This window comes from Galeopterus variegatus, unplaced genomic scaffold (genome assembly GCF_000696425.1).
Source record: "Galeopterus variegatus unplaced genomic scaffold, G_variegatus-3.0.2 Scaffold1936, whole genome shotgun sequence".
Lineage (NCBI taxonomy): Eukaryota > Metazoa > Chordata > Mammalia > Dermoptera > Cynocephalidae > Galeopterus > Galeopterus variegatus.
The window spans coordinates 144,372-156,405 of record NW_007728047.1 but is presented as its reverse complement, the minus strand read 5'-3'; the positions used below and the strand labels follow the sequence as shown (position 1 = coordinate 156,405).

The window sequence follows — 12,034 nt, the reverse complement described above, 5'->3', positions numbered from 1 at the left end:
CTTCCTCTGAGCCTAGGCTTCCTCCTCTGTGAAGTGAGATGAGACATGTGAGGCCTGACACGTGGGAGCCGGGCTGTCACCATCGTGATTAGTAACCATGGTGTTGAGCGGGGATTGTTTAGGATCATTCAGGAGGAAGTGGGGTTTGAACTGGGTCCTGATGAGGGGTTAGACAGTGAGTAAATGGACAAGAGGGAGGGTCTTCCAATGGGTGATAGGGGTGGTCTGGAGCACCCCATAGTAAAGACTTAGAGGGTGGCAATGGGGCCAGGCAGGGCCAGTCAGACCAAGGGGAAGGCTCGTGCAGGGACAGTGGAAAATAAGGCTGTCCCCAAAGGGGGCAGATTATGATGGCAGGTGAAAAGTCAGGCAGTGGGATTTGATTTGAGAGGCACTGGGGACTTACGAAGGATTTGAAAGCTGGAAAGCAGTATGATGTAGGAGATGCTTTAGGAAGACAACCCTGGAAGGGGATTAGATTGGAAAGAGGTCCAGGGCCCCCGAGGAAGGAAAATCAGCTCAGAAGACGCTGCTGAAAGTCCAGACACAGGACGAAAGTGTCCACCATGCTGATGGCCAGGAGGACAGAGGAGAGGGGCAGGGAGCAGCGCGTGCATGTGAGGAGCCTCCTGGGCAGCTCACCCGCTCCTCTCCCGACCTCATGAGTCAGATCTCAGCACAGCAGCCAGAGTGATCCTGACAGGACATAAGTCGGATCACACCCCAGCCCTGCCCTCAAGCCTCCTCTGGCTCCCTGCATGCTTGGAATGAATGCCAAGCCCCCTTCATGGCCTACGGGGCCCCCTCCCCTGCCTCTCTGACCTGCGTTTCTGCCACTCATCACCCTTCACTCTGCGCCAGCTGTGTCAGCCTCCTGGACATGTTTTGGATGTGCCCAGCATAGTCCTACCTCAGAGACTTTGCACCGGCTGTTCCCACTGTTTCCAGTGTCTTGGCAGCTCACTCTCAAATGCCTCCTGCTCAGAGGCCTTCCCTGACTATCTTATCTAAAGAGTCATATCCAGCCCTCTCTAGCCTTCACCCAGCTTTGTCTCCATAGCATTTATCACTACATGCAGTGACATTCTGGATTTATGTGTTGATCTTCATTTTCTCTCTTCCCCACTAGAACCTAAGCTCCATGAGGGCAAGGATTTTGTCCTGTTCACTGCTGGTATCTTAGACAGTGCCTGGCATACAACAGGCACTCAAGAAATGCTTATGGAATGAATGAATGAGACACAGGCTAAGGTTGGAGGCATTTGAGCTTTGACTCATCCTGAGTTAGTGCTTCCAAGGTGTGTCAGCAGGGCTCAGAGGACTCTCCAGGCCTGCCTCAGCACATGGCCCTGGGCTCAGAGGCAGAGATGAGAGCTGACATGGAGCACCCCTTGGACCCTCCCCTTGTCCCTCTGCAGCCACAAGACCCCCTGGTGGCTGCCACACTGATGAGTTTCAGTGCCGGCTAGATGGGCTGTGCATCCCCCTGAGGTGGCGCTGCGATGGGGACACTGACTGTATGGACTCTAGTGACGAGAAGAGCTGTGAGGGAGTGACCCATGTCTGCGACCCTAATGTCAAGTTTGGCTGCAAGGACTCAGGTAAAAAGGAGGGAGCCTGGAATGGGCAACCTGGGCAGGAAGAGACCATATTGGGAGCAGAACAGTGGCAAGGGTGGTGGCACTGTACTGCGTGGAGTGGGAGTGGGGACACTGCAAGGCAGAGGGCAGTGCAGGGGAAGCTTATGCGTCATGTGTGAGGGAAGGCATGAAGGAGCGGGGGCCTGCACAAAGGACCCTGAGAACCAAAATTCTCGCCAGAGTTGAGCTTCAGCACTTCCTGCAGATTCCTGCCATCTTTGTTGCCTATGAGAATTTAATAGAAAAAGCCTCAAGGTTCCTAGTGGACCCCAAGGCACTGCAGTCGTGACCCTATTAGAGAAGCCCACTGGGTCTGGGAAGAAGAGCATGGAGAGCGCCACTGCTCAGGCTTCGCCCCTCGTACTGCACCCGTCCCTCAGCTCGGTGCATCAGCAAAGCATGGGTGTGTGACGGTGACAGCGACTGTGAGGATAACTCAGACGAGGAGAACTGTGAGTCTCTGGCCTGCAGGCCACCTTCGCACCCCTGTGCCAACAACACTTCAGTCTGCCTGCCCCCCGACAAGCTGTGTGACGGCAACGACGACTGTGGAGACGGCTCGGATGAGGGCGAGCTCTGTGGTGAGGCCCAGGCCTGGGTGGGGCCGAGAGGAGTGGGGATGGTGGCTGGCAGGAGTCTGGGCTAGCGCAGGTCTGTGGGGAGAGGTCTGAGACCAGGAGAGAGCAGCTCCGGCTGCCGGGAGAGCAGCACCCAGAGCAGTTACCAACAGCCCGTGTCGATTTAGGGCTCACCTTGGCTCTGTGCTAATCCTGCCACACTAGTCCATTATAGCATTTAATATAGCGAAGCAGCCCTGCAAGGCAGGTACTATTATCACCTCTATTTTGTGGATGAAAAAACTGAGCCACAGAGAGCTTAAATAGCTGGTCCAAGGTCACACAGCTACAGCTCTGCAGAGGCACTGCAGCGCCCCCTTTCTGCACTCACAGACCCCTCACCCACACCCACGCCACAGAGCAGTGAGGCGCGGCTTGCCAGATGAAGGCACCAGGATTGAATGTTGGTGGTCAGAGCAGACTTCCCAGAGGAGGTGGGAATTTAACTGGGTTCCCAAGGACGGGCATAACTAGCAGCGTGAGTAAGAAGGTTGGGGGAGGAGGGTGTGCATTTCAAGATCAAAAGAAACAAGGTTGGGGGAGTCCAGGGGTCAGGGAGGGCCCCCTGGTGTGACTTGGGGATGAGGAGCAGAGCAGCCTTATCTTGTCCTCTGAGCCAGGCAGAGCACCCGGTTCCTTGCAAAGAGAGGAGTGGGAGATAAGGCCACTGGGACAGGCCAGGACAGCTGCTGACAGGCTGCCAGTCAGGCTGGCAGATTCCAGGGTGTGTCAGAGGACCCAGGGGCAGGCCATTTTCTGCCACACCCCACCCCAAACCACACCCAAGTCAGGACTCTCCCAGGAAGGGGGCAAAAAGCTGGGGGACCAACCATGGGCCCAACAAGGGGCAGGGAAGTAGAGACCAGAAAGAGAGCATGGGGGGTGCTCCTTGGGGGAAAGGGGAGGGGGGGTCCCAAGTAGTGGGTGCTGGGGAATCAACCCTGGTCCTGAGGGGTCCTGGGAAGCATTGGGGCAGGGGCTTGGCAGGAATAGAGAAGGAGACCATGGGCAGGGCGCCAGGGCTTGGTCTGGGATGCAAGGCCATGGTCCTGCCTCCTCCCAGATTCTGACCCTGGGCCTGTCCACCACCGCCCCCCCCCCCCCCAGACCAGTGCTCTCTGAATAACGGTGGCTGCAGCCACAACTGCTCTGTGGCACCTGGTGAAGGCATTGTGTGTTCGTGCCCTCTGGGCATGGAGCTGGGTCTCGACAACCACACCTGCCAGATCCAGAGCTACTGTGCCAAGCACCTCAAGTGCAGCCAGAAGTGCGACCAAAACAAGTTCAGCGTGAAGTGCTCCTGCTACGAGGGCTGGGTCCTGGAGCCCGATGGCGAGAGCTGCCGCAGCCTGGGTGAGACATGGGTGAGCGGTGGCCGAGTAGGCCAGGCAGGCCGGGGCAGGCCCCTGAGCTGCAGCGGCTGGGCTTGGGTGGACAAATGCCAAGGCTGAGGTCTCCATCCGGGCTCCCAATGCCAGGGCCAACAGAGACCCTGCCTGCACCTGGACAAGGTGGCACAGAGGCAGCAAGCCCCTTGCCGACCCTCTCGTGTCCTCTCCACCCCAGACCCCTTCAAGCCATTCATTATCTTTTCCAACCGCCATGAGATCCGGCGCATCGACCTTCACAAAGGAGACTACAGTGTCCTGGTGCCCGGCCTGCGCAACACCATCGCCCTGGACTTCCACCTCAGCCAGAGCGCCCTCTACTGGACTGACGTGGTGGAAGACAAGATCTACCGCGGGAAGCTGCTGGATAACGGAGGTGACCGCCTGGCCATGCCTGGGACTGATGCTAGGGCGAGGTGCACACAGAAGGAGCGCTCAGGCACTCAAGGCCACAGGCCTGGATCCAGGTGGCCCCAAAGCAGATGCCTTAGCTCTCCCATCCCCCACACTCCTGTTAATTGGGTTAGATTTTGCTGTGGGTCTCAGTGCCTGATGCCCCGTAATTATCGTCAGCAGAGCTGCCAGCCTGATAATTAACAAAATGATCAGCCTTTCCTTGGAACGGCCTGGAGCTCAGCTCCCCAAATCCTAGGATTGTAGGCTTGAAAGGGAAAAAGCCCTTTAGGGGTGGAGTGACCTGAACCCTGCCTTCTGTCCCAAGGTAGCCTGACCCATCGCAGACGTCCTTCCTTTAGTCTACACACAGTGTAGAGTACCTGCTGTACATACTAGACAATGGGGACACAGCAGTGATCAAAGCAGGGTGTTCTAAACTGTGTGGTCAAGGAAAGTCCCCTGAGAAGGTGACATCTGAGCAAAGACTTGAAAGAGGCACATTTTACGAGAGGAGTTTGTATTGTTTATAATCAAGAAGACCTGAAACCATCTCAAACGTCCATCAACAAGGGGTAGTTAACTGTGATAGTAGTCAGTTTCTAAAACAATGAGGTGCGTATATACATATTAGCATGGAAGAATCTTCAAGACATTCTGTGGAGTGACTTCTAGAAAGTTCTGTCCTCATATTGAGTCCAGGTCTGTCCCCCAAAGACTACCCTTTGCTCTGACCTCCTTCCATAGGTTAACCCTTCAGAGAGCTGCATGCAGAAGGTAGCTGCCCCCAACCCTGCCCCTCCAGGCTTCTCCTCTCCCACTTGACCTCCTGATGGGACAGGGGCCTGGATGAGGACGGTGGAGATGTTGAGAACCCCACTTTGAACCTGGGCCCATCAGAGGTATTGGCAGAAGTGTCAGGGTTGAGGATGGTCATTGAGGGCTGCTAGGATTCTGCACACTCACACCACCCTGCCCCACCGCAGGAGACTCTCAACCTCCTGCAACCCTCTCTTCCACAGCCCTGACCAGTTTTGAGGTGGTGATTCAGTATGGCCTGGCCACACCTGAGGGCCTGGCTGTAGACTGGATTGCAGGCAACATCTACTGGGTGGAGAGCAACCTAGACCAGATTGAGGTGGCCAAGCTGGATGGGACCCTCCGGACCACCCTTCTGGCCGGGGACATTGAGCACCCAAGGGCGATCGCGCTGGATCCCCGGGATGGGTGAGGACCCTGCCCAGCCCTCTCTGGCCCCATGGTCTTCCTGAAGTCCCATTCAGCCTGGGAAGGAACACCTGTCTGCTCAGCGATATTCTCCCCCCGCCCACACTTTACCTAGGATCCTACCAAAGCCCCTTCTCTAGGCCCCTGACTTTGGCCCTCCTAACCCCCTCCCCGCTCCCCAGGATCCTGTTTTGGACAGACTGGGATGCCAGCCTGCCCCGCATCGAGGCAGCCTCCATGAGTGGGGCGGGCCGCCGCACTGTCCACCGGGAGACAGGCTCTGGGGGCTGGCCCAATGGGCTCACAGTGGACTACCTAGAGAAGCGCATCCTCTGGATCGATGCCAGGTCAGCCCCTCCACCACACCTGGGGAGGCCCATGTCAGCAGCATCCAGGACAGAGGGGGAAGGGGTCCCAGGACCCACAATGACGAGAGTGGTGAGAGGGCCCAGGACATCTAGGATCAGAAACAGGGTGGCAGAGGACTGAGCACAGCGGAAGGATTGAAGGGGGAGACAGGCTGGGGCCCAGGAGGAGGGGCTGGTAGGAGAGGCGGAAGCAGGGCTGTCTCCTGTGGTTATCCGAGTTGTACCTTCCTCTCTATTCACAAATCTGTGCCCTCTGCTGGGGGTTGTCTGCCCAGAGGAAGGGGAGGCTTTCTAATTGGCTGGCCCAGATTTGGTGCCTTTTTCTATCTTCTGCACAGCCCCATGTGGCAACAGCAGCCCCAGGAGAAGTGGGGCAGGAGACTCCCTCGGGGGGCGTGGGAATCAGGGCCTGAGAGCTGGAACCTAGACCTGTGGGGTTCTTGCCCCACAGCCCTTCTGTCTGCTCTGGCTGGCAGAGCTGGGGAGGAATGCTCCGGTGGGCTCAGCAGGGAGAGCTGTGGGCCCGGCCATGGGAAGGTGGGCGCCCTGGGTAGGGTCCGCGAGGGCTGAGACCCCAGATCCTCACTCTGCCCTGACCATGCTCTCAGGTCAGATGCCATTTACTCGGCCCGTTACGACGGCTCTGGCCACATGGAAGTGCTCCGGGGACACGAGTTCCTGTCGCACCCGTTTGCAGTGACACTGTATGGAGGGGAGGTGTACTGGACTGACTGGCGAACAAACACGCTGGCCAAGGCCAACAAGTGGACTGGCCACAATGTCACCGTGGTACAGAGGACCAACACCCAGCCCTTCGACCTGCAGGTGTACCACCCCTCCCGGCAGCCCATGGGTAAGGGGCCTGGGGCCTCGCCTGCAGCCGGCAAGGAGCCAGCAGCCTACTTAGAAGCTTTAAGAGAGGAGGGGCGGTGAGAATAGGAGGGATCCGTGGTGGGATGGCAGGATGGGCCCACCTGTTGACAGAGGAGCCATCTAGCAGCAGAGGATGCTGGAATAGGGAGGATGAGAGTGGGTGAGGAGGGGGTGGCCCAGGTGAGAAAGGCCAGGTAGGGACCAACAAGTCACAAGACGGTCTTCTCCCTCCCCTGCCCCAGCGCCCAATCCCTGTGAGGCCAATGGGGGCCGAGGCCCCTGCTCTCACCTGTGCCTCATCAACTACAACCGGACCGTCTCCTGCGCCTGCCCCCACCTCATGAAGCTGCACAAGGACAACACCACCTGCTACGGTAGGGAGGCCTCTCCCTCAAGAGCCAGTGGTAAACTGAGGCTGCAGGGGAATGTTTTGGGCGCCCAGGCTCCCGGGTGTAAGTGAAGGTAGAGTCCCAGTTCGGAGGGTCCTGAGAGGAGAGGCCCAGAGACAGCCACTGTAAAAAGAAGCTTCAACTCTGTCAGGGAAGCCACACCCGGTCCCCACAGGTGCCTCCCCAGCCAAGGGCCAGCAGCAAGCAGAAGGAACCAGAAGGAGGAAGGACCCTAACCTGAGCGGGTGGGAAGCAGGGGACAGGGACTGCCCTCAGTGACTGGCCCCACGCCCCACAGAGTTTAAGAAGTTCCTGCTGTACGCACGTCAGATGGAGATCCGGGGAGTGGACCTGGATGCCCCCTACTATAACTACATCATCTCCTTCACGGTGCCCGACATTGACAATGTCACGGTGCTGGACTATGATGCCCGTGAGCAGCGCGTGTACTGGTCTGACGTGCGGACGCAGGCCATCAAGCGGGCCTTCATCAATGGCACAGGCGTGGAGACAGTTGTCTCTGCAGGTTTGTCCTGGCCCTGGACCCCCCCACCTAGCCCTTGCTCCCAACCCTGGTCCCCAGCCCCAACTGCTTTGCCCCTTTGGTCCTGGTGTTCCTTCTCCCAATCCTGTCCTCTCTGTGCTCCAAACCTGGTTTCCTGATCCCTATTCCCAGAAACCATGCTGGCTCTCCTCCAGACCTGTGCCCTGCAAACACCCAACCACCAGCTCCCTACTTATGTCCCCAGACTTGCCAAATGCCCATGGGCTGGCTGTGGACTGGGTATCTCGCAACCTGTTCTGGACAAGCTATGACACCAACAAGAAGCAGATCAACGTGGCTCGGCTGGATGGCTCCTTCAAGAACGCGGTGGTGCAGGGCCTGGAGCAGCCCCACGGCCTGGTCGTCCACCCGCTGCGTGGGTTGGTCCAGGGCCTGGGCTGGGGAGTGTGGGCTGTGGGGCTGGGAGGAAGGGGACTCTGACCCTCCCCACTCGGAACCCTTCCCAGGAAGCTCTACTGGACCGATGGTGACAATATCAGTATGGCCAACATGGACGGCAGCAATCGCACTCTGCTCTTTAGTGGTCAGAAGGGCCCTGTAGGTACGAACTCGCCCTGCTTGTGGCCCTACCCTAATTCCTCAACTGGGAGATACTCACGGGGTCCCTCAGTTACCACTTGGCCTCCCTGAGCCCGCAGCTTAGTGCCTGTCCTCACCACACTCCCCCCAAAACCAAATGCCGCCTCACGATACTCTGTCCCCATCCCTGGATCCCTGGCCCTGTGCCAGGTTCCCCAATAGCAACACCCATCTCTTCCAGGCCTGGCTATTGACTTCCCTGAAAGCAAACTCTACTGGATCAGCTCCAGGAACCACACCATCAACCGCTGCAACCTGGATGGGAGTGGGTTGGAGATAATCTATGCCATGCGGAGTCAGCTGGGCAAGGCCACCGCCCTGGCCATCATGGGTGAGGGCTGCTGGGTGGGGTAAGGGCCAGGCCAAACTGGATGGGAGAAGGGGGCTGGACTGAGGGCAGCCTTCCACCCTGATGCCTGAGGGTCCACAGGCCCTTCAGGAGAGCTGGGAGGGGGGCCTTCCCAAGGGTCTCATCCCTTCCTAAGGGTCTTATCCCTTCCTGCTGCCCCAGGGGACAAGCTGTGGTGGGCAGATCAGGTGTCAGAGAAGATGGGCACGTGTAACAAGGCTGACGGCTCAGGGTCCGTGGTCCTGCGGAACAGCACCACCCTGGTGATGCACATGAAGGTCTACGATGAGAGCATCCAGTTGGGTAGGCAGTGGGGGCAAAGGCGGGGGCCTTGGGGATTCAAAGGCCACCAGGCTGGGGGTCAGGGAGGTTCAGAGCTGTGGCCAGGAGTAGGCTGCAAGAACAGGGGGGCAAGGGAGTGAGTGAGAATGGAAGTGGCTTGGCTCCACTTCACCTGAAAGGGCTTCTTTTTCTTTTTCCCAGAGGCAGCCTATAGGCTCCCAGGGACCCGGGAGGACAGGAGACCTGTGAATTGGGTTGGGTGGTGACCCCCACCAGGTCCAGGGTGAAGGCAGTGACCACCTTCACCCTGAGCAAGTCATACCTGACTCTGAGGTCCCAAGGAGGCTGCCTAACCCTTTCTCTCTGCCTCCCACCTGTCCCCAGACCATGAGGGCACCAACCCCTGCAGCAGCAACAACGGTGACTGCTCCCAGCTTTGCCTGCCTACATCAGAGACAACCCGCTCCTGCATGTGCACGGCTGGCTACAGCCTCCGGAGTGGCCAGCAGGCCTGCGAGGGTCAGTGCCTGGCCTTTCCTCCCACCCTGGCCCAGGTCTCCAGCCCCAAACCCTCCTACCCTACGGCCCCACCTTGGGGACAAGACTGCATTCTTCATGGATTATCAAGTGGCTTCTGGGTTGGATGGTTGGTCAGCCCCCACTGTGCTGGGTGCTGTGGTGAATTCAGGGGACAGAAGCCCCTGTCCTTGTGCCCTGAAGCCTTAACTAGAAAATGTAGGGGAAACTGGACTGTGAAGTGGCCCTGACTGTTCAGTCCTGCAGTAGAGTTTTGGAGAAACAGATGTCAACAGGCAGATCAGGGCCAGCTTCAGGGAAGAGTTGTGCTATGAGCTGAGTTTTATAGGATGAGGAGGATTTGGATAGGTGACTCAAAGGAGAAGGGACAAGGCAAGGGGAATAGCTGGAGAAGGGACAAGGCAAGGGGAATAGCTGGAGCCAAGGCCCAGGGATAGGGGTGTGTGTGCAGGGCCCTGAGGCCCCAGGACAGGAATGGGGGGCAGGGAATGGGGAAGGCCTGGTGATAAGGCTGTGGGGTAGGGTGGGGCTCCTGTAAATTCTCAGCCAGGAGTGCCTGGAAAGTGGTGTTTGGGGAAGATTAACCTTGCGGCAGAGAGCCACAAGGGGGGAAAGGGGGAGGGGGAAACCGAGGCAGTTAGACCAGTTAGGAGGCTATTAGAAGTAATCTGAGTGTGAGGAGATGGGACCTGGGCTGCGCTTAGCAGCTGGGTTGGAGAGAAGGAAAGAAACTCCAGAGACATTTCACAAGAGCTTGCTAGCTGATTTACGAGCTTGCCCCGGGACAGCATATCCCAAAGTGCACTCCTAGGAACCTCCCTCTTTGATGTGGGTAGATGTTACAGAAAGAAATGCTGGGTTGACCAAAGTTTAAAAGTTTTTTACAGCAGAACTTCTCAGACCCTTGAATATGCTCATGTACACTGAGAATGTTTCAAGAGAGGACTCTAGTGTTTGGGGTTTTCCCAAACTCACTTGACCATTCATTCTTTTTTTTCACGGAGGCTGAGCAACCAGGGCCCCTTTGGGGATTCATTTTGGAACATGCTATATCAAAGGGATAAAGGCAAGGGAGGATTCTGGGATGCACGGATAGTAAGAAATGGCAAAACTGGGGATGAGATTGGCTAAGGAGCAAGGTGCTGGAGAGATTGGTGTTGGAGAGGATGTGGAATAGACCAGATGGAGGGAGGGCAAAGAGGAAACTAAGGTCAGGCTGAGCGCTGAACTGGAAGCCTAGATTTTGGAGTCATCCAGTCCTGCCTGTCTTGTCTGAACCTCCCTGAATCTGCTGCCTAAGGGACTCGGGGGTGCAGCGTTGTAGTGGGTGAGGCTCAGGGAGAACGCAGGGAGAGGAACCTGAGGCTCTGCTGCCCTCTAGTGGTGTCTAGAGGTCCTGCAGGTAGTCCCCAGAACTGCCCTCTTCCCTTGCCTACTACCAGCCAGGTGAGCTTCCTCCCTGCCCAGCCTCCAGGCCTCAGGCCAGGGTGTGGGTGTGTGTTGGGGGTAGGGGTGATAGTTGGGGGCAGATATCAAAGAGTGAGGGTGACAGGAGCCACGCTTAAAGGAATGTCAGCGAGGCCTATGCCTGAAGTGTCCTTGTATTTCAGGTGTGGGCTCCTTTCTCCTCTATTCTGTGCACGAGGGAATCCGGGGAATCCCCTTGGATCCCAATGACAAGTCAGATGCCCTGGTGCCAGTGTCGGGGACCTCACTGGCTGTTGGCATTGACTTCCATGCTGGTAAGCCATTGGTGGCAGCGGGGAGTGGGATGTGACCCAGGAGCTTTGGGGATGGCATGCTCTGAGGGGCTAGTGAGAGGCTGGCTGAACTGGCTTGAGGGGAGGCACCCATCACAGCTGCCCCCTGCTCAGTCTCTCTGCCCTTCCAAGCCCCTGGCATCTCCAGCACTCGCCCACCTCTGTTCTGGCCCCCATGCATGATCTTGACCCCCACCTTGCCCTGTCTTGTTGGGTATCCACATGTCCACTCCTCCACCTTCAGAAAATGACACCATTTACTGGGTGGACATGGGCCTCAGCACCATCAGCCGGGCCAAGCGGGACCAGACGTGGCGCGAGGATGTGGTGACCAATGGCATTGGCCGTGTGGAGGGCATAGCTGTGGACTGGATTGCAGGTGAGCAGTTTGTGGGCTTGTGGGGCTCGAGGAGCTGAAGGTGAGGCAGAGGACTGTTGGGGGAACATGGGATCTCAGAAGAAGGGGTAGGCAGGAGCAGATGGGGGAGTTGCAGGGATATCTGGGGGCTCGGCGGGGACCCGGTACATCTGTCCCCACAGTCTCCTGAGCTCCAACAACTCCCTCCTCAGGCAACATCTACTGGACGGACCAAGGCTTTGATGTCATTGAGGTCGCCCGGCTCAATGGCTCTTTCCGCTACGTGGTCATCTCGCAGGGTCTCGACAAGCCCCGGGCCATCACTGTCCACCCGGAGAAGGGGTGAGGAGCTGGACAGGCTGGCTCGGGTCTGGCCACAGTCCACACTGATGAGGCCCTGTCTCCTCCATAGTCTGGGGACTGACACTCCACTTCCCCCTCCACCCCACAGATACTTGTTCTGGACTGAGTGGGGTCAATATCCACGTATCGAGCGGTCTCGACTGGATGGCACGGACCGAGTGGTGCTGGTTAATGTCAGCATCAGCTGGCCCAACGGCATCTCGGTGGACTATCAGGTTTGGATGCAGACTTGGCCCTGGGACCGATGGCTAGATTCCCCTACCCTGTGTCCTGCTGCTCTTCGAGTCTCCTTGTGATGAGCCCCCATTTAGTGGGAAGACATGGAGAGCAGGGGAATCATGGGGTC

General features: G+C 57.8%; 1 protein-coding gene across 1 annotated transcript in view; it reads left to right on the top strand.

The window, feature by feature from the left end:
* Positions 1–12,034, top strand: part of LRP1 (low density lipoprotein receptor-related protein 1) — an 83,276-nt gene that overhangs the window by 42,935 nt on the left and 28,307 nt on the right. The window contains exons 21-38 of the mRNA XM_008579666.1: positions 1,419–1,601; positions 2,021–2,221; positions 3,365–3,610; positions 3,824–4,021; positions 5,061–5,265; positions 5,448–5,612; positions 6,242–6,486; positions 6,749–6,880; positions 7,194–7,421; positions 7,645–7,819; positions 7,907–8,001; positions 8,221–8,370; positions 8,551–8,691; positions 9,055–9,189; positions 10,818–10,949; positions 11,212–11,346; positions 11,538–11,667; positions 11,777–11,903. Of these exons, the coding sequence (XP_008577888.1) occupies positions 1,419–1,601; positions 2,021–2,221; positions 3,365–3,610; positions 3,824–4,021; positions 5,061–5,265; positions 5,448–5,612; positions 6,242–6,486; positions 6,749–6,880; positions 7,194–7,421; positions 7,645–7,819; positions 7,907–8,001; positions 8,221–8,370; positions 8,551–8,691; positions 9,055–9,189; positions 10,818–10,949; positions 11,212–11,346; positions 11,538–11,667; positions 11,777–11,903 (3,023 nt within the window). The remainder of the gene's footprint in view (positions 1–1,418; positions 1,602–2,020; positions 2,222–3,364; positions 3,611–3,823; positions 4,022–5,060; positions 5,266–5,447; positions 5,613–6,241; positions 6,487–6,748; positions 6,881–7,193; positions 7,422–7,644; positions 7,820–7,906; positions 8,002–8,220; positions 8,371–8,550; positions 8,692–9,054; positions 9,190–10,817; positions 10,950–11,211; positions 11,347–11,537; positions 11,668–11,776; positions 11,904–12,034) is intronic.